Source organism: Taeniopygia guttata, chromosome 4 (genome assembly GCF_048771995.1).
Source record: "Taeniopygia guttata chromosome 4, bTaeGut7.mat, whole genome shotgun sequence".
In the NCBI taxonomy this organism is placed as follows: domain Eukaryota; kingdom Metazoa; phylum Chordata; class Aves; order Passeriformes; family Estrildidae; genus Taeniopygia; species Taeniopygia guttata.
In genome coordinates this window covers 42869090-42888760 of record NC_133028.1, presented here as the reverse complement: position 1 = coordinate 42888760, position 19671 = coordinate 42869090, and the positions used below count along the sequence as shown (strand labels likewise).

Here is a 19671-nt window from a genome sequence, read left to right as displayed (position 1 = left end):
CAAAGCATTGTTTGGTATTTTTAAATGATGAAAAAAGTTCCTGAAGAGGCAAATAAATTCTCTAGCATACCAGGATTTAGAGAGGCTAAGTGACATTAATAATTATAAACCTTGAACATAGACATTAGTTCTGGACAAAATTGATTTTAAAGCTTTATATAGAGATTGATCAATCATGAACACTGGAATAAGAATTAGTGCTTAATGTCATAACTTTACAGAAAATACATTCTCTCAAGGTAAACTTGAAAAATAAAATATATAAGTGAAATTTTATCTCTGAGAAACTTATTTGGAACTGTACAGCCTTTTATCTGGCAGAAGGACCATCTAGAATCAACATTAACACCAAACCATCAACATGCACAGCACAGGCTCTTTTCAAATGCCACAGCAAACTGAGTTGGTGCATTGCACTACTATCAATGTGTGGCTCAGACAGGGTGATGGGTCACCGGTGTGCCAGGACTGAGTTGAACCGTACAATGTCACCTTTGGGAGTTGGTTCATTTCCAAAAGCAAGGAAAAAAAAACCACCAAAAACAAAAAACAAAACAAAAAAAAAAAACCACAAAAAAAAAAAAAAAGAAAAGAACAGCAAGGACTCCTATTCTTGGGGTATTTGGGTATTTGTTTTCCATCTTTAATCAAGCTATGCATGGTAACTTCTTAGTGAAATATTTGCAGGCAAAAACTCTGATCATATTAAACATGTATTGAGTGGGAAGGCATTATATATTTAAATAGAATATGAGGATAGGGAGGATATAAGATATGGTGGATATGAATCTGCTATTTTAAATATGGCAAGAGAAACTTTGCCCAGACAAGGATCCACTTTTATGTGTGTTACATATTTAAGCTTTATCCCTAAGATACATGTTATCTAAAATCAATGGACACAGTTACAACATTCAAATTCCTACCTTGAGGTATCCCAGGAGTCTGATTTTTTTTCATTGTGACTAAAAGTGACCAGGCACACTCAGAAGTCCTTGTCTTTCAGATATTGCAGGCTCAGCATTTAAAAACAGAAGCAGCAGAAAGCCTCCTGTGTCTGAAAACCTTGACCAAGTAGTTATGCATAACACATACTTACCTAAATCTGTATTTTATGTGAATACTGAATTGTTCAATTTTTCAACCTCACTCATTTTTTTAAAAAAATAAATGATTTTAATTTGAATAATTCTGAAGTAGGTGGTTAGAGAACAGCCCTGGGCAGGGAGTAGAGTTATGCAGGGAGAGCTAGCCCAGGGCGCTCATCTGTGGAGATAACAAACAGAAAGGCAGTCTCAAAATAATATTTTTCACTTCTACAGTGCCTTTAATCTGAAAACCAAAAAGCACTCTACAGAGTCTGTGCCCTGGCTGGGCTGCAGTCACTTCTGGCTATTCTTTTGAGAGGCTTTTCAGGTGCTGTCTGTCCTCAGAGCTGGTCTGTGAGTCCTAGCCTGGTACCTCCCCAACAGCAGTCCTGTGCAAATCAGTGCACTGCTCAGAAAAAGCAAATTGAGAAATAAACATTGCATATACACGAGCTTCACATCCACCAAACCAGTGTCCAGAATTATGGACACTGAAACAAACACCCACAAAACCAGACCAAAACAAAGAGACCCACCAAATCTGCAAGAGAATTGGTTTTAAGTGCTGCACCATGCACAGCTGTGGAACTAGGCAGAAATATGGACTACTTTGAGACCTTTCAGCAGGGGTAAAGAAGATGTTTCTCTTGATTTGTGGTGAATCTCATTGCAAAAATAATTTAAATCAGTCCTACAGTGCTTTTCTTTGTTTTCTTTTTTTTCTTCTTTTCCTTTTCTTTTTTTCCCTTGGTGATGTTTCCTTTCTGAAGACCATATAAAGCAGGATACAACAAAAACATTTGCTTCTCTGGCCTTTTGAGATGAATTATTATTATTTAAATCCAGTTCTTCCAATATCTGGGGGATGATGAGCTTATGTGCTGCATCCCTTTAGCCAGTTCTTTGGTGTCGTGAGGACTTCATGATTCACCATCACTGTGTATACACATGGAAAAGAAAAAAACACCAGTGCCATGCTGTTAGGTTAGTTGTCTCAGCAGGAAATATCATGCAAGAATATCTCTAGAGTTCATGAAAAGGTGTTACCAGAAAATAAATCTGTCACTCATGTAATGGATGCTGATGCTGGCAGCAAGGGCTGCTCTGATACCTGTCTGATGGTTCATGGCTGCCTAGCACAGTCTTTCTCCTGCTCCTGGATCTCTTTCCACAGCTGAGGATAACTTTGGAATTTTTTGTTTACAGCTGACCTCATAACAAGTGCATTTTCTCTTTGTCCCACTGGTTTCTGCCCAAGCGCCTTACTCCCTAGTACTCTCTTAATAATGTTTGGCTCATGCCAGTGTTAAAAAATGTTACATCTTATATTGGCTGATTTGAATTCAGTCAGCAGGTATAACAAGCTCTGAAGCTAAAAGGGCCACTCATAATCTTAATATTTTACATGTTTCCTTAAGTCTCTTGCCAAATTGAGGCACATTCTGGGAATGCAATATTTCTTTCTGTACTGGCCTATCATCCACCCAAAACATTTCTACACACTTTTTAGAGTCAGAAGAAGTCATACTTTTTCAGACAGAAAGTCTAGGAGGGTGCCGAGCAGCACCCAAAACAAACCAAACCTCTCAGGTGATAAAGCATAGGGGCATTGCTTGTACTCCACCCGCTACAATGACCCATGCTGTGAAGGGGACAGGCTGTACTTATTTTTCTGGAATAGTAAAGGTCCCTGGAGCAGAGATTGGTCTCTGCCCACCTTGTGCCCCACAGATCATCAGCCCTTACCTGCTGCCCCTGCACACACTGCCTGCTCCCTCCTGCATGCACAGGATGGGAGCCCTGGCCCCAGGCACCTGTGGGGTGCAATTCTGTGCTCAGGCACAATCAGGATTCTAGCAGTAGGTTTCAAATGCAAGAGGTTTTGATTCAAATATATATAATTTGAAAAGTGTATATAAATTTTGAATATGTGTATATACATATGTTTGTAACTTAGCTTACAAGGCCAGGGTGAGTGACCTCCCCCTATCAGGGAGCCCAGGCTGTTGTATCTTGCCTCCTATGCACAAATGTGCAGCTTTGATGCTCCTGAGTACAATTTTTGCTTCAAAAGAGCTGCTGAAAACATCTATTTATCTGTATGTAATTCTCTTTCTGACATTATTTATTCATCTAAGAATTTGGTTGGGAAAAGCAGCAGATCTTGGACTGTTAAGGTTCAATTGCAAATAAACAGGAAGTAATTTTTTGTTAGTTTACCCAGAAATCCCACCACTTCAAATATTTTTTTCAATTTGAAATGAAGCAATTTCAAAATTTCATGTGAAATGAAATTCGAAGAAGTAGCCTTGGGGTAAGGGAAACATTCAGCATAGAAATATTCTACTGCCACACAGTTCTGCTAATCAAGCTTTAAAAATTTTTTTTATTAAAAATTCACTTACTCTGGAGACTAGTTTTGGAACAACCATCATTCTGAAAATGTCAAAGTGTCATTATTGAAATGTTTTGTCTCATATGTTTTCAAAATTGTATCAAAATCATTCATAGTTCAAGACATTTGGGTCTTGATGAGCTCCCCATCAGCATCTTTGTGAAGCAAAAAGAAGCCATCTGTGTTCAGTGTGGCCTGAGATGTTTCCCCTACTGAAATATCAATAAAATCTAAAATATAAATTACCATAATTTTAGAATAATTTTGCCTAAACAAAGTAGTCTTTCAGAATCTTAAATTGAATTTAATGTTTTTGCACTTTGTATTCAACTAATGTCCTTTGTCTGAGTAGCTCTGAATGTTTTAGAGATAAATCTCCTATTTTTATTTGCATTTTTTTGCCTTTCTATAATTTAGAAGCACAAATTTCTCTAATCTAGTCTGATTCTAAGATCCATTCACAAGAAAAATTGCTTAAATGATTGTTTAATAACCTTTTCTCTGACTGAAGCATACTTATCTGAACAGGGTTGCTTTTTTGTATCAAGGCTTAAGCCTCTCTGTAGTGTTCTAAAATAACTCTGTTTTACAGGTGGGGAGCTCGAGGTAGGGTGTAGCCCAAAGATGCCTTTTGATAGCCAGGAGCAAAAATCCCCTTGTTCTGATGAGGTTAATGCAAATCCAGTACAAAACCACTCCTTTAGCAAGGATGGTGAAATGTCAGCTCAAGCTGATGATTAGGTTGGCCATGATGATTTTTTCCTCCTTAACATGAATTGTTAAAGATTTGGAAAGTAAACTTGATGCTAAGGGTGGTGTTGTGCCTAAAAAGCCTTTACAATAGGACTTCTGCCAGTGGTAGCCGATGGCTGAAGCGTCCTTTGTGCTGTGCTCCCTGCTACAGCCAGCGGTATGCTCAGAAAATCTGCTTTTAGAGAACTGCTGTACAGCTGCCTCTCCTTAACAATTTTCCCCCCTCTGAGTTATCATTCAGCAGCAGGAAGGGAAGACTCAGATGGGTAACAAATCCTGGATATTTTCCAGTTGCTAAGGGTAAAATTAATGTGCTTGCTTGCATCTGGAATCTAGGATGTAAGCCTTTTTTTTTCCAACAAAACTGAACGAAAACAACAACATTGATTTCACTTGCAATAGGTGTAAAAATAAACCTTTTCTATACAAGTGGCTGTAGTGAACAAGCCCCATCCAAAGGTTCCTCTGAAACTGCAGCTTTGGAGCACCTGAGCTGCAAACTCTGCAGCAGTGGTGATTTAACATCCCTATTTCACTCCTAGGCAAGGAAATTCAGAAATGAGGATTGGAATATTATGACAGTCTACAGCGGGAGGTGCAATTCTGCCAGAGAGGCATGGCCAGTGGAATTATCTGATGCCATGAGAAGCAAAGACCTAGGTCCTCCTTCTGCTCCTGGCATTGCCTGATTGCATCACTGCTTCCACTGCACCAGGGATTTCTTGGCACACAGGATGGCTTGTTTGTTATCATAGCCTGGCACAGAGAAGCTGCTTTGCCCACTCCTCAAAATGCAGCTGCAACACAAGGGTACAAGCAAGGGCAGTGTACAGCCTCTTTTTTTCCAGCTGGAAACAAGCACCAGAATTTTTAATTAGGGAAAATTGAGAGGGGTTTTGGAGTTCTGGGCAAAATCCTGAGGAAACCAACCAGAAAGATTTTAAGTTTACAAGATGTCAGGATTGCAGTTTTGCATCCCACTGGGATCTCGGCTTGGACTATCAACTAGTGCCAGCTCTGGGGGAGTGCTGCAAGGGGGCACCAGGAAGATCCTTCATGTTTCTCATTCTCATTTTTTTCTTGGAGTCAGACAAGTCCCTGTCTGTCAGGTCACAGCTCCAGCCAAAACATCTGGCAGTGATTCCCAAAAACCTATAGGCACCAGGTGGCAGAGGGGAACTGGGTGCTTTAGGTGAAGGGTGCCAAGGAAGCTATGCTGAATGCTTGTATTAACACCTTGGGAAACTGTGATTAAAGCCTGATCAGTGAATGAAACTCCATCTGTGCCATCTGGTTGTCTGTCTTGCACCATTTTACAACCGTAAGATTATTTAGCAGTGCAGTTTACAGGAAGAGACCTGTTTAGAAATCAGAGTGTCAAGCCTCTAGTTTAAGTTGAAGTCAAAGTTTCTGTAGATAAAAATTTAAAAACTTAAATGGACCAAAGAATAATTATATAATTACATAAAAAAATTTTAGAATAATACTGACCATATTTCTTCAAATAATAGAATGAATTAAAGTACCTTGGGTTGGCAATTGATTCTTTTTCTTCTTCTCTTACAGTAGGTAAACATTCACAGTCACCTGGAAAAGGATAAGAAACAAGAATATAGTTACTCTACTCTGGCAGTTGTCCTACATTTATTTCAAAAATGCATAAACTTTTATCATGCAGTCACTCTAGAATACAGATCTGCAGATGCACTTCTGCGCCCTTTTAGCTGCATGGTTCCCCTAGCATGAATCTTACATCTCCTTCCCTTTGATAGGTGTTGCCACAATTTATTTATTTTATATGTTCCAGTTCTTTATGTACACCAACACAAATGAGCTACTCCTGAGCACTGCCTCCTGCACACTGCCACAAGGAGAGTTGTTTGTTAATCTTCCACTGCTGGCAGTGGCACCTGTGCTTTATAGTCCAGCTGGAAGTTTGGGGCTGGAGTTTAGGGAACACTAACACACACACGCACACACACATGAAAGTATGTAAAATATTTGCTCCTTTCTCTCCACAAAGTTTTAAACTATATTTTACACCATTTTCCCATGCAGTCCAGTTAATGTCTCTCTTTCACTACTGCCACTTAGCACATGTTTTCTGCAAGAGCTTTCAGACCACAAAGGTCAAAACCCCATATTGTGGAGCACTGTGCTAACGCAAAGAAATGCTCCAAGAGCTTTATGTCCTGAAAAACAAAGCATGCCTATTAGGTCAGGCAAATGAGCCACATGGATGGAAGGCAAGGGACCAGGAATGAAAAAAATATCAGTGTTTCAGCATTTCTTAGCCAGTGAAAAGCTGTTCATGGCTTAAAATCAGGCCTTGATTAACTCATGGCTTACTGAAGACCTGTGTTTTTTGAGGAGACCCTGGAAGGACAATGCACACCCCTTAGAGATTTTGACTGGGGAATTCACCTGGGAGAAGAATGGGGGGAAAATGCAAGGTACTTATAAGTAACTGAGAAGGCAGCTGAAGATGCTGCTGGTGGTAGTTACCACATGTTCTAATTGCTCCATGTGCTGATAGCCTTGCAAGGGAGAGGAAGGGCGTATTCATAGGTTCCTGGCAGCAATTTTAAATAAAATGTGGTCTGAACTATGAGCAAATGCATATTTTTTCTACAATACCTCAGTGTGGAGCAAAAAAGTGTAGAAATTCTGGAGACTGAAAGGATTAGATGCTTCAGAGAAACTAGTATTTAGCATTAAAATGTGTATTTAAAAATATAAATAACATTCACAGCTATAAGTGTGTTTAATAGAAGTGTCTACTGGAAACTGAAAACATTTATGGGATTCTATCACATATTAAAAATAAACTCCTACACAAACGAAAATACTCCTCTGAAAAAATCTACCCCTGACATTTGTTCAGTTATTTTAGTAGGAGGGAGTCAAGAGCACAACTAAAAATGTTGTAGGGAAAGCAGTGATATGCATACAAAACACCTTCCATTGATTTCCTATGCATGGGCTCTACGTCAGCAGGCAAGAGAGGGAGGATGGAGTAGAGGGGTTACCGTGTACCATTTTTGTTCATGCTGTTCATCCATTTATCAAGCTCTTCCATTTCTATCTCCATAACAGAGGGTGTGTCTTCTTCAAAAATAGGACTTGAGAGAAGAGAGGGGGATAAAAAGCATTACACAAAATGCTTAATTCAAACAACTTACAATGTACTGATTTTGTATGACTCTCATGTAATTCCAGAAACATATATTAACTCTGGAAAGCCATCCTAGCCCAGTAATCTGAGGAGATGTCAGCCCAATGGGTGTGAACCAAGGGGCCATGAACAGATGCAAGGGAGTGGCACTGAGATGCCAGTCCTGGGCAGAGGTAGGGCCAGCTGAGACATTACAGAGGGACTCAGTGCAGCCAGAGACATGCCAGAGCACAGGATCATTGCAGCTTCTTGAAAACTGTCCCTGCTGTAAATAGAAAACTAAAAAAAAAAAAAAAAAATGGTTTGTCTCTGCCCTCCTGGAACACATGACAGAAATACCATTGCTCCAGTGCTAAAAGCTGAAGGCCTAAAGTTTCATTATATCTGTGACTGACATTTGCAGTGACTTCAAAAGGAAAGGTCATGAGAGCTGTATTTATTTAAATGCCTCTGCTTAGCTTCCTTTTGCTTATCATTCCTGCAGTCATATGATAGAAAATGGGTTTTTAGCAAAAAAAAATCCTTTTTTCCTCATAGAGCCAATTTGTCAACTTTCAGCATTGATTAGCAAGATGGAGGTCAATAAAAAGCAACAATAAAAATTATGACTCTGATAAGAGCCACACAGTTTCTTGTCTTGTTTTTCAAGCATCTAAGGCATTGCTCCTGTGGCAGCCAGGCAAGCCTTTCTGCCTCACCTCTGAGTAAGAAGATAAACTTGAAAAACAGGGGAGCAAGACACAGAGCTTATTCTGAATAGCAAAAGCCTGTGATGAGCCTGGGAACTGATCCCTTTTGCTCATGGGGCACCTTGTACCACTTGTGGCTGATGGAGCAGGAGGTGCCTAAGAGCAGGCTCAGTAAGGTCTGTGGGTTGTGGGTGTCTGTGGGGCAGCCCTTGCCTCAGTCACCACTAACTCTTGTTCTCCTGCTCTAGTCTTACACTTCAGCCACATACTGAAGTCACACTTTATCCACCAGTTGAGATTGCTGGTTCAATTAATGGCCAAAAGTAATGGTGTTTAGTGTACAGCTAAATTAAAAGAGGCAGTGAAGGAGACAAAGGTTAGAGTAAAAGAATTTTTTTTTAAAAATAACGATAGTCATAAAACTTACCTTTTTACATTTTCACTTCCCAGCTCATCTGGAAAAGAAGAAAGTTGCTGTTCATAGTTCTGCATGATATTTACCCATTATATTTACAAAATCCAGACTGCATGCAAGCCTTGAATAAGGTCAAGTAAAACAGGTTGCATTTTCAAAAAGCATAAAAACTAAATTGCAGATGAAAGACAAAGCATCTTATCCTGTTTGCAATTTTCAGAGGAGCCCATTATTTTGAAGCTAAAAGCATCTCATTGTTAGCACAGTGCTGGTGTTGCAGTGGGCAGGACAGGGCAGATGCACACTTCCTTCAGCAAAACAGATGTCCTGAGGGAAATGGTATCCTGAAAAGGAACCACTTCTCCAAAAAAAAAAAAAAAATGTTTACTAGAAGCACTGGGACATTTTGCTACAGATTACCCTTGGGCAATTCTGTTCTGTCTGGAGACTCTGGGAGCTGCTCATGGGGAAAACAGCCAGGAGTGTGGGGTGAGGGGAGATGAACTGCATGGCAGATTAGAACTCAGTTAGGCAAATGAGGCTGAACTAGACAGATGTCAAAAGGGATCCAATCTACTTAGGACTCCAAGACAAAGTAAAAATGGGAGGGGAGGAGGTATAGTGACACAGCCATAATTCTGATAAATATCTTCATCTCCAGGAATCAAGTGACTGAAAAACCTGTCTTAAATCACCTTATTTTTAATTCATTTTTGCCAGCAGGTGATACCTCCCAGTTGTTCCAGCACATTCCCAGACTGCAGAGCTATTCCAGAACCACAGAGCCATCTGCCCCAGCCATGGGGATGGGATGCTAAGATTGTGCTCCTGAAAAGTACCATATTTCCCAACCCTCTGAAGAGTGTACATGTACACTCCTCTGAAAAAAAAATCTACCCCTGCATTTCAATCATCCAGAAACAGGCAGGCAACTGGGTGCCTGGTTGCAAATTCATAGTTTGTTAGAGGGAACCCAGTGATCAGACAAATGCAACCTAAAAATGCCCTGAAAACTTGACTTAAAATGTATGTTTCACTGTCTGCAGGCTGATGAGCTGACAGCTGCACTCTGACCATGTAGTTACACTGATACGACCATCTCAGAATTTCACTTACCCACTATGGGGTTTTATTATGACAGCTCACTTTGTTCTCCTGTGGCGTGACACTCCAAGTTACCAATTCCTTTGTTAACAGCTCACAGCACCTTCCTGAAGCATTGCTCACCCTACTGCAGCACCCAGGCTGTCTGACCTAGCTCTTTTGCTGTGATGTCTTCATAACAGCCTCCACCCTATGGAATCAGGATTCCTTAAAATTGTTCCTTAAAATTATTTTTCTTGTTCTTATTTTATTGAAGCTCCAAGCAGCTTTACCTTGTAGGCATTATGTGCAGTAGAAGCATTAATTTCACCTTGCCTAAAGTAGTTGAGCATAAAGACAGAACAAGCCTTTGCAGCCACAGTTACATCCCTGAGCATTCTCAGCATTTCCAGGAGCCAGAGATTGGTGCCAGGGCTCCCATGGGTGTGGCAGCATGAACAGGAGGTGCCAAGAAGCAGAAGTAGCTTCTTGCCACCTCCAAGGAGCGGTGTGTGTGGTTCTCCACACACCAAGGAGAGGTGTGTGACCAGGTGCTGCTGGCTGGGGAGGATCCCTCTCTTGTCAAACATGCAACTACAGTCAGAGAAAGGCATCTTAAATGTGGCATCCCATGCCTCAAGATAATGTTCTGTTAATGTTGAACACATCCTCGAAGCAGCCTTTTGATGTACAAGAAGAAAGATTTACCTTGCTTGGTTTTTTTCCTTTTATGATGCATTACAAAAAATGTGATCAACAAAATCAGCAGGACCAGCAGTGCCACAGGAACAACATATATCAAGATAGACTGTTCTGCTGCTTCTAGGCTGTCCTCATAGTTCACAGCATTCAGTTCAGTACTTGGAGAACTCTGTGTATCAAAGCTGCTTTCAGTAGTGCTTGCAAGTACTGGCTCATGGTCATCCACAGTCGAAGGACTCATAGCAGGAAGATGTGTTGCTGTAAAAGTGGGTAATATCATCGATCCATCTCCTGATCCATCATTTCCAGGGTCTGTCAAATACATGAGGACAATTTAACATTTTAAGAATTTAATTAGTATTGTCAGTGAGCCACAGTGTACAACTTTAATATTTACTTCCCATTTGATGTATTTAAAAAAACCCAGCAGATGCCCCATACATACATCTTGGGCACTGGATGTAAAATTAGATCTCAACTTTATCACAAAATCTTACCAGTCATGACCATGTTCTTCAGCTGACTTTTACTGGGTCACATCAGCATGTGTCATCTCTCTGCACACAGCTGCCTTGCACAAACAGACTTCTTTTGCTGCAGGGTGGCATCCGGTCTTGCTTGCATGAGAAATTATTCTGCTTCTCAGTAAACCACACCAGCCTGTTTTGCTTCTCAATCTTGGCACATATGTCCCTCCCCTTACCCAAGGAGTTAGGTACTGCTTTCAGGGAGACCCTTATCCCTGGTTCACCAGTTCCTTTTGTTCACTCATCTCCCTGTTTCTGTGCCTTTCTCAAATTTCTTAAATTTGTCTCACTGTGAAAAACAGAGTTGGTGAAAGGAAGTCTGAAGGATGCAAAAGCTGCTGACTTCCCCATCTGCGTGGACTAGAAGAGGTGGTAGTAACATGGGGACCTTACTGCATACAGGTCCAATTAACTGTTCCTCTAACTAATTCTACAGGCTGGTTGAAGGAGAGTGTGGCAAAGCATCAGCGCTGGATATTCCCCATAAGTGCTAAAACTGCGGGTTTTGAATTTTGATCTCAGTTCTGGCTTCTTTTATGACACATTTCACAAGAAAAGTGGCTAAAATTGGCTGTGTCAGTAATAGTGAAACAAGTGCTTTTTGTGTGTTTAGGTAAGAGTCTATTGACTGTCACAGAGTTCAAAAGCTTTACAGAAGTACAGCAAATTCTGGGCTGATGCTGTATTCTATATTGATGCCCAAAATCCTGAAGTAGCCAAAGGTGCAAGAATCAGTCTTTAGATAAATTACAACAGCAAAGCCTTCAATAATTTTCTTGACATGATGGCTTTTTCGTGTTGTCTGCCCTTTCCCATACAATGCCACCATGGTGCACATCTCATTTTATGCAATAAAGCAAGATGGAATTTTCTGACTTTTGCAATTACACATTTCTCCTCATTCTTGTAAAGTGCTGGGCAGCCAGAGTTTCCACAAGAGTTGGCAAGAGCTTAAGGTTTTCAGCACCTCAGTGCTGGCATTTCCAATCTCACAGGACTGGAACCAAAAGTACTTAGCATTTTAAATGCTTTTGTAAACACATTAATCTTCATAATGGCCCTGAGAGATGAGCAGTTATCATCTCCATTTTACAAATGAGAAATCAGAAGGACAGGGATGCTGTCCTTCCCAGAAATGCCAAGTGAGAGAGAAAAACTGGGATTAGAGCGCTATCTCTTGCTTAATCCGCTCTGCAGCATCTCCTCTCCCACCAGATTTGTCTCAAAGAGGAGTATTTCATGAGACTGTATTCAAGGAAACCCAATTTCAGATGAATAAAATTATTTGAGTGTGACAGCAGTGTTTTATCTAGATTTTTATGCTGCACATATGACACAGGGATCTGATTGTTTCATCCTTTCCTAGAAACTAGGGAAGAATTTGAATACTTAATGTAATACTGTGAAGGTCACCAGACTCCTGCAGCACAATAGGACAATGAAAATGATAGCTCTTCTGTGGCAAAGCACTTTGTATCAATACTCTCTCTGTCTCTTCAGTCAAGAGTATTTCAGTCAAGAGCAATACACTATCTCTGCCTCCCTTGCAGGTAACGATCCCCTTAGGTGCGTGCTGCTCCACCCCTTCCCGCGATCTGCTGGCTGTCCTTAATCTTTCAACCCAAAGGACAGGAGGGAGAGCGCCTCTCCCTTATTAGTTTGGCCATTTGACTTTTCTTTTCCAAGGTAGTTTGTCGTTCCCAGAGCCTGCAGCCGGTCCGTTCCCATCGCTGTCGTGCAGAGCGAGGCAGCACGAGGGATGTCTGTGCTGCAGGCTGCGGCACGATGGGCTGTGCCGCCGGCAGAGCTGATGGCCCGCCGCAGCCTCACCGGACCTCTTCGATGACCTTGCTTGTTTTCCTCCTCTAGGCATTGCCTGCCACATTTGATATATTGAGAGAGACAAGCTTGTTGCTTAAAATAGGAAAAGGGTGTGGAGAAAATACCTTACTTTTCATCTATTCGTAGAGCTAAAATGGATTTTTCAAATGTCTAAAGCATGGTGTGGCTTTAAAGCAAAGCAAACAGTCACACCTCATTAACTGCAGTGATAAACTTTCAGCTGCAGAGTATGCTGTGCTTGATTTCTGAGAGAGATTTTTCCAGTATCTCTGCCACTTTGCCTGGTTTTGAACTATGAAGCAGACTTCAAATCATTTGTCTTTGAGTGAAATAGAATTACCTTTTCTAGTCTCTAGGCAAAGAAAATGGTAAATCACAGGGAGTGACCTTGCTGCCATGTATTTTTTTCACTTTGCATAATTCCAGGGACAGAACAGCGTCTCTCTGGGAACACCATTTCCTCTTACAGATATCTTTTCTCTGAGTGAATTAAATACATCTTTCAGCAGAAGAGCAGCCAGTTGCACAATGTTCTTGCAAGGATATTGCTCTTATTTCCTGCATTTTGCCTGCTGCCTCAACACTTTGCACTGCCCCGTCACCTCTGAGGAACAGAGCTCAGCCTCAAGGGACGCTTCACCTGTCACCCAGCAGTTGCTCTCACTCTCAGGCCACCCACACATCACCCTTTTTACACAGTAGGAAAGCACAACCTGCACCTGGGTTGGCCCAGTGGCTTGCATCAGGGAAGGATCTGTGCCTCCAGTCCAGCAGGGAGTTGGGCTCAGGCTGTAGCGCCTGCCACAGCCGCCTGCCCAGTGAAACACACGTGGCTGACCTCAAGATAGTTGCTATTTGTCATAGAGTTTCAATTTAAAGTGCTCAAAATAGCAAGTGGGCTGTGTTGCAGCTGGCCTGGGTGGTGTTTTGTGGGGTAAATTACAGCTGGGCATTAAAGGTTTGGAGCAGGGCAGAAGAACATGTGAAAGTTGGAGATTTTGTGAGGTACTGTTCAAATATTTTCTCCACGCCAGATTTTTACAGTGATAATTCATACCATGAACTGCCTTGTCAGCTGTGCTGGGGTTTCATCTTGCAGATGTCTACTAGCTCCCTGCAAATGGGAATCTTACAACAATAGAGCATGACATTCGGGATGGGAAAGCAAGGCCAGTGGAGTGCAACAAAGAGCAAGCCACGTGTGACCATATAGATATCTCCTTGACTTTGTAAAGCAAAGCCTGTGCCCTTTCTCTGTTGGCTACATTCCAACATCCATACTCATCCCTCTGCACATCTTGTCCAAGGAGTAAATGCTCATACAACAGCCACATGGGCTTCACCTTTGTCTGGACTACCTGGAGCATGAATGCTGGTGATTGCTTCCTGTGTTAAGAGAAGTGAATGGGAACACACCACGGCTTCAGCCCAGCCTGTATTGCCACTTCCCATGCTTTCAAGAGAAGAAGAGAGAGGGGCTGCCATGCAGCTGCAGCCCACCCCAATGAGAAGGTGGGCACAGCTGGAACTGGAAGCTAAGAAGCTGGAGCTGGAAGTCAGGAAGTTCTCAGGGTTCCATAATTGAGGTACTAGAGAATCTAGAACTCAAGGGACCAAAATACTTGAGCAAGCAATAGCAGCATCTCAAAAAATGTTCAATTAATAGTTCTTACAAATTATGAAAAAGCTATGTCCCTGTACACAGATACTATGGTATAAAGTATTATTCAACATTTTTTACTGTAAAAATATGCTTGAATCACTGATAGACTTTGCTTGAGTTTTGGAGGTGCTCCCAAATATGCTTTTCATGGGAGACAGAGGTAATTGAATATACCAATCAGTGTTACAGATTGGAGTCAAAAAAATTATGTCTCAATCAAGCAAACAACATTTCTGTTGTTGCAGCATTTTTACCTCTGTGCTGCAGCACTCAGAGGCGGTGATATGGGCTTCCTGATGAAGTAAGCAGGCAAACAGGTTTCTGAATTCACTGGGATGTGAGGCAAAGAAAAACAGCAAAGGAAAATATCTGGCAGGCAGCACATTCAGTTTTGTTGTAGAACCATCAGTCTCTCTGCTGCGTTGCCATCAGACTCAAGGACTGGGTTCTCTCAAGGGTATTTTTCAAATTGCACCAGAGTGCCTACTGACAGAAGAAAAAGCAATGAGATAGAGAAAAAGCGAGAGCTATGTCAGTGGGATAGCCAGGCTTATTAGTCTGAAAGGAAAGTTTTTATTTTTCCAAACTTTCCCATAAGCTATAAAAATGCAGTGAAGGAAGGAAGGCTCACAAGAAGGTGACAGAACAAGAAAAGGCTATAAAGCTGGAATAAAGTTACCATATCCTATATTATCCTGCTGTACACCTTCAGTTGGTGCTGTAGTCATACCACCCCACATGGTCTGTATGATCCTCTGGTGTATTGCTTGGTTCATCCCTGCACTGTTCCTCTCTCCACATTTCAGGTTGCTGTAAGAAGGGCTGTTCCTTGCCGTGGCCAGGGCTTGCCCAGCTGCCTGTTGTGGCAGGTCTTGCCTGTCAGTCTGGCTAGAAGAGGAATCCTTAAAAGCCTGCAGGCTAGCTGTTGGGAGCATACACTCTTCTGATGAGGGAGCACAAGCATTTCAGGGTGGCTAATCTGTAGACAAGATCCTATTAAAACGAGGTGCTTAGAAAGCGTTATCTAGGTATAACCTGAAAGAGGAAACAACCGTTTAAGCTTATTTATACAAGATGGAAACTGCTTTTCCTCACTGTATTTCTATTCAGCTGAAGTGCTGCATTAACAGGCAGTGTTGCAAATTCAGTCACACATCTTAGAGTCCAACTGTGAACCTGTAGTCTCATTGCTCACCCCAAGTACTACACGCTTTCCAGACCAATTTATGCATTTAGTTGCTTCTACTTAATCTGATGGCCTTCTAGCTCTGCATCTCTGATACCCCTGTGACCCCACTGTGATGCAAATCTCTCAGTGCTCCTTGCCCTCAGGAGGACCCTGAAATTAAAGATTCAAAAGCTCCAGAGGCTTTCCAGCTATAATAAAATCTCTTGAGGGAAAAGAGACTGGTATCACTGCCTGAAAATTAGCATACAATCTTGCTGATGTAAATGAGAGATTTTCTGAAATGTCCTTGAAGCTGCTGAATAAAACAGTGAATGTTTGTGTGTGGCTAAAATGGAGGAATGGTAGTAAATACATAGGAGGAGTTGATGTGTTTAGTAGAAAGGATTTTTCATCTGCTTTTTAGGGTGCAGTGCTTAGGAAAGAGAAAATGTAACAGATCCTCATTTCTTACATTGTTGCTTTGCTATAAAATTTTAACAGGTAATTGTAACAGGTTCAAACCCATTCTCAGTTCATTACTCTAGGGGGAACAGGTCAAAATTATTGCTCCGTTAGATACCTTGGCTTTGCAGGGGAGGCAGCCTAAAAGACACTTGCCTCCCAAGGAGAGAGTCGCTGCCTGTGCTCGTGGTACAAGCTGCTAATATCTGGATCTTTGATAGCAATGTTTCTTTGAATGACAATTCAAAACAATGGCACAGAGACACAGACAAAATAGAGTACTATCTGCAACCACCCCAGCTCTTCCACTTGGCAATAGTACATCCTCTCCCTCACACATTTTCTTGCTCCCCATGTCAGACCACTTATGCTACAATTTCCCACCTGTTTCACTGAATGCAGTGGGAGATGGCCTAGCCTGGAGAAATGACTCAAATCAGAGCATGTTCCTATAAGCTATAGTAAGGGTCTTAATGCTTGTTACTAGGGTCAGCACACACACCTGGGTAGGTCTTCAGGGCTGCTGCAAGGCTGAGCAGTGAGTACCATCCTCTGCAGTAGAGAGCCCTACACTCTTACCTGTAGGGCTTCCTGAGTGCATTGAAGCAAGGGGAAAGGAACTGGCACAAACCCCAACATCCCCTCAGTTTGGAGCTGGGAGAAGGCCAGCACTCAGAGCTGTGACCTCAGGAATGCTCTTAGAGCTACTGGATTAGGGTGATTGTGGCATCACAGGGAGAAAACCATCCATAAATTATAATTCAAATGGCAAGGCTAGGCTTTTACAAGGCTCTGACATGGTATGGGAACAGGACTTATAAAGACTTTAATCTGTCTGTGCTGCAAGATTTAATCATACTCTGTTTGCCTATTTTGTAAATGGTCTCTAGACAGAAGACTGCTTAAAAGGTGAAGACTGTGCCTGGCAAAAGGTGAAAAGGATCCCTTCAAGGTTCTGCCCTGTTGATCTGTGAGCAAGGAAGGGTGAGAGCAAAGGATCTCCCTGGGAGGCTGCTCTCAGTGCCCATGGGGTACATATGACCTACATAAACTTCCCCCCCCACTAGTTTCATTTCCCCCTAAGAAAAGTTAAGTCCACAACTTCCCCATCCCACCCACAGTCAGAGTAAGCCACCAGGTACATTTTGGGGCTGGTTGCATATGCAAAAGCTGCCTTTGTATGTGGAGCAAAGGTGGGTGCTCTCCTCCCCTTCCCCAATGACTGTGGATTGGCTCTGTAGAGTCAGAGCTGACAGGGCTTGGGAAGGGCTCTGGCAGGACTGACTCACTCCCAAAGAGGAACCATTTCAAAATCAACCAGAATTTAAAGGTGGACCTACTGGTAGGAAGTGGGGAGTGTAAGGAGTGTCACACAGCTGGTATGTGACATCTGCCTGGCACTTCCTGCAGCCCCTAATGCCCATTGCACAGAAGGGCAGGGGCACATCCAGTCAGGAGCTGAGGGGCTCTGGGCTAATGTGTCCTCCTCCATGGGGACATGATGATGTAGTAGTATTCTCATGAGCTAGAGAAGCAGGAGCCTGATCACTCTGCATTGCCTTCATTGTACTCCTCCATTTCCCTGGGACCTCTGTTTCACTCTGCCCATGGTAGGATTTTTGTTCCTCTGACCGCTTTGATTCTGAGCTACACTCAATGCTTGCAGCATATTCTTCTAACGTGCCTGCAGTGCAGCAGGGCTGTAGTAACACAGCCAAACCCTAACCATTTTATACCTCACTTAGCTCGCTCGTACAGTTAAGCAAGTCTCCTAAGTGTAAGCAGCTCAGCAGCACGCCAGGAGCCTGCAGCCCAGCTCTACACCCTGGTTACAGTACTGTTTTTCAGGGAAAAAGTACTCACACCAAAACACCAATTCCAGCAGTGCATTTTAGGACATTAAGAAAAGTCCAGTGATATCTGAGAGTGACTGTCTTCTTTGCCTGCTTTCTGTAGAGCTCCCACTTGCTACAGCAGCACACATTTCTAGTCCATACCAAGGTGCTTTGGCAGGGATTTGTTTGACCCCAAAAGGCTTACAAGCACCACCTCAGCAAGGTTTCATTCCAAGAGCTGCCTGTCATGTTCAATCACTGTCTGCCAAAATGCCAGTGGAACCAATGAATCCTGCAAACAGGCGAGGGTCTCTGCAATAACACCCCCAGTGCTCAGCATTTTATCACAAGCTGCTTTTCCACTCATAGTTCTTTTCTTAGAGGGTCAGAACCTAAGTCCATGGTGCCAGTCACTTTGTTCTGCAGCTGAGAGTTCAAAATATTTGTCTCCGGAACCGGCTGTTCCTTTGTTAAACCAGTTTCAGTGCACCGGGACTGCGGAAATCGGCAATCACTTTTGAATGGAAGCAGTGCTTTGCCTTTAACTGTGCTAATAAACATTGATGGCATGGGTGTGGGGTTTTAAAAAGTTCAAAACATAACTAAAATTAGGAGCAAGATGTCTGATGGGTCAACTTGGAAACTCCGCTTCTCTACACACCTGCAATTTAGGAAAAGTTTGCAATTGTAGAATTTGTTTGCTGCTGTTCGGGAATAGGTCTAAGGGAAAAAGAGTCAAAGCTTTGGAAAAAGAGGCAACTGAAAACAGAGAGGGTAAACCTAGCAAAAAGCAGCAGAGAGCAAGTCCCCACAGATCTCCTGCCCGTGCTGAGTTTGGAGGGTGTTGCCCTCCAACTTGGTCCCATCGCTGCAGGCGAGACACGCGGTCCCATCTCGGCAGGCGAAAGGCGCTTTCCTACTCACCAGTGGCGGCAGCTCCCGCAGCCAGCGCCAGGGCGGAGAGCAGCGAGATGAGCCCGGCGCTCCGCATGCTGCCCCGGCCGCGCTCCCACCTGAGGGGCGCTCCGGCAGCCGCCCTGCTGCACCCGAACATCTACATTTCCTGCTTCCTGCCGGGGAGCATCTGAGCTGCATTTCTTCAGGAGATGGACTCTCTTTGATGGGTTTTAGGAAGTGATGTAATTCCGTCTGGGCCTGTCAAGCGAGCAATGATTGCAAAAGAAAGAAGGAAAAAAAACCAGAAGTTGCTCTTCAGGCACACACTTGACTGAGGCACCTTTATGCTGTAGGTGAGAGAGCTCCCGCTCTCTTCCTCTCCTTTCACTCCTGACTTTACTAACTTCTATCTTCATCTACACACAGTGCCACAGATCATACAAATACAAATCAGACATAAAACTTCATATATGTATGTTAGCAGGAAAGTTTTATGTCACTTTTTAGGGTAGTTAAGCAAGAAAAACCCCCTCCTGCCTTGGTTTTCAAACTGTAATTCTCCCCACATCGGGGTGGGAGACTGCATGCATTTACAGTCCCAAAAGCAGCCCCCAAGTGGGCTGTCTTCAGCAAATGGGATGAATGGTGGCTTTCTTATGGGCCTATAACTGAGTATTCTGGGTTGGTTCATGCAGAGGAAGAGGAAAAAGCAGAAAACCACATCAATTTTTTGTTATGAGCAAGTGACTTAGTGAGAAAGCGCTGAGACACTGGTGTGATGATGGCTGCAGAAGACCGGGGACAGAAGGTTTCAATCCCCACCAGGATGCAGGGCTGAGAGCCCACAGTGCCACGGTTGATTGAGGTGGCAAGGGGAAGGTAATCCTGCCTCCCTTCCTGACTCCTCTTTATGTTTGCTCCCCCTTGGCAGTCTCTGTCTGGGTGTGCAGACCTTGGCTGTTGCCCCCCACAAATGC

The 19671-nt window shown here is 42.8% G+C and overlaps 1 protein-coding gene across 1 annotated transcript; it reads right to left on the bottom strand.

The window, feature by feature from the left end:
* Nucleotides 1–610: 610 nt before the first annotated feature.
* On the bottom strand, nucleotides 611–18931 carry TMEM154 (transmembrane protein 154). The gene is made up of 6 exons (XM_030271514.4): nucleotides 18722–18931; nucleotides 10307–10612; nucleotides 8528–8555; nucleotides 7273–7358; nucleotides 5763–5823; nucleotides 611–2024 (listed from the first exon to the last, which is right to left on the bottom strand). The coding sequence occupies exons 1-6, from the start codon at nucleotides 18849–18851 to the stop codon at nucleotides 2009–2011; spliced, it is 627 nt and encodes a 208-aa protein (XP_030127374.4). The 5' UTR covers nucleotides 18852–18931; the 3' UTR covers nucleotides 611–2008.
* Nucleotides 18932–19671: the final 740 nt, after the last annotated feature.

What these genes read in the sequence shown, in the direction of transcription:
- TMEM154 (XM_030271514.4), bottom strand. Translation starts at nt 18,851, where the DNA reads ATGTTCGGGTGCAGCAGGGCGGCTGCCGGAGCGCCCCTCAGGTGGGAG. An exon ending in GGAAGTGAAAATGTAAAAAG is followed by an intron (nt 7,359 to 8,527) that starts GTAAGTTTTATG and finishes TCTTCTCTCAAG; the next exon opens with TCCTATTTTTGAAGAAGACA. An exon ending in GAACAGCATGAACAAAAATG is followed by an intron (nt 5,824 to 7,272) that starts GTACACGGTAAC and finishes ATCCTTTTCCAG; the next exon opens with GTGACTGTGAATGTTTACCT.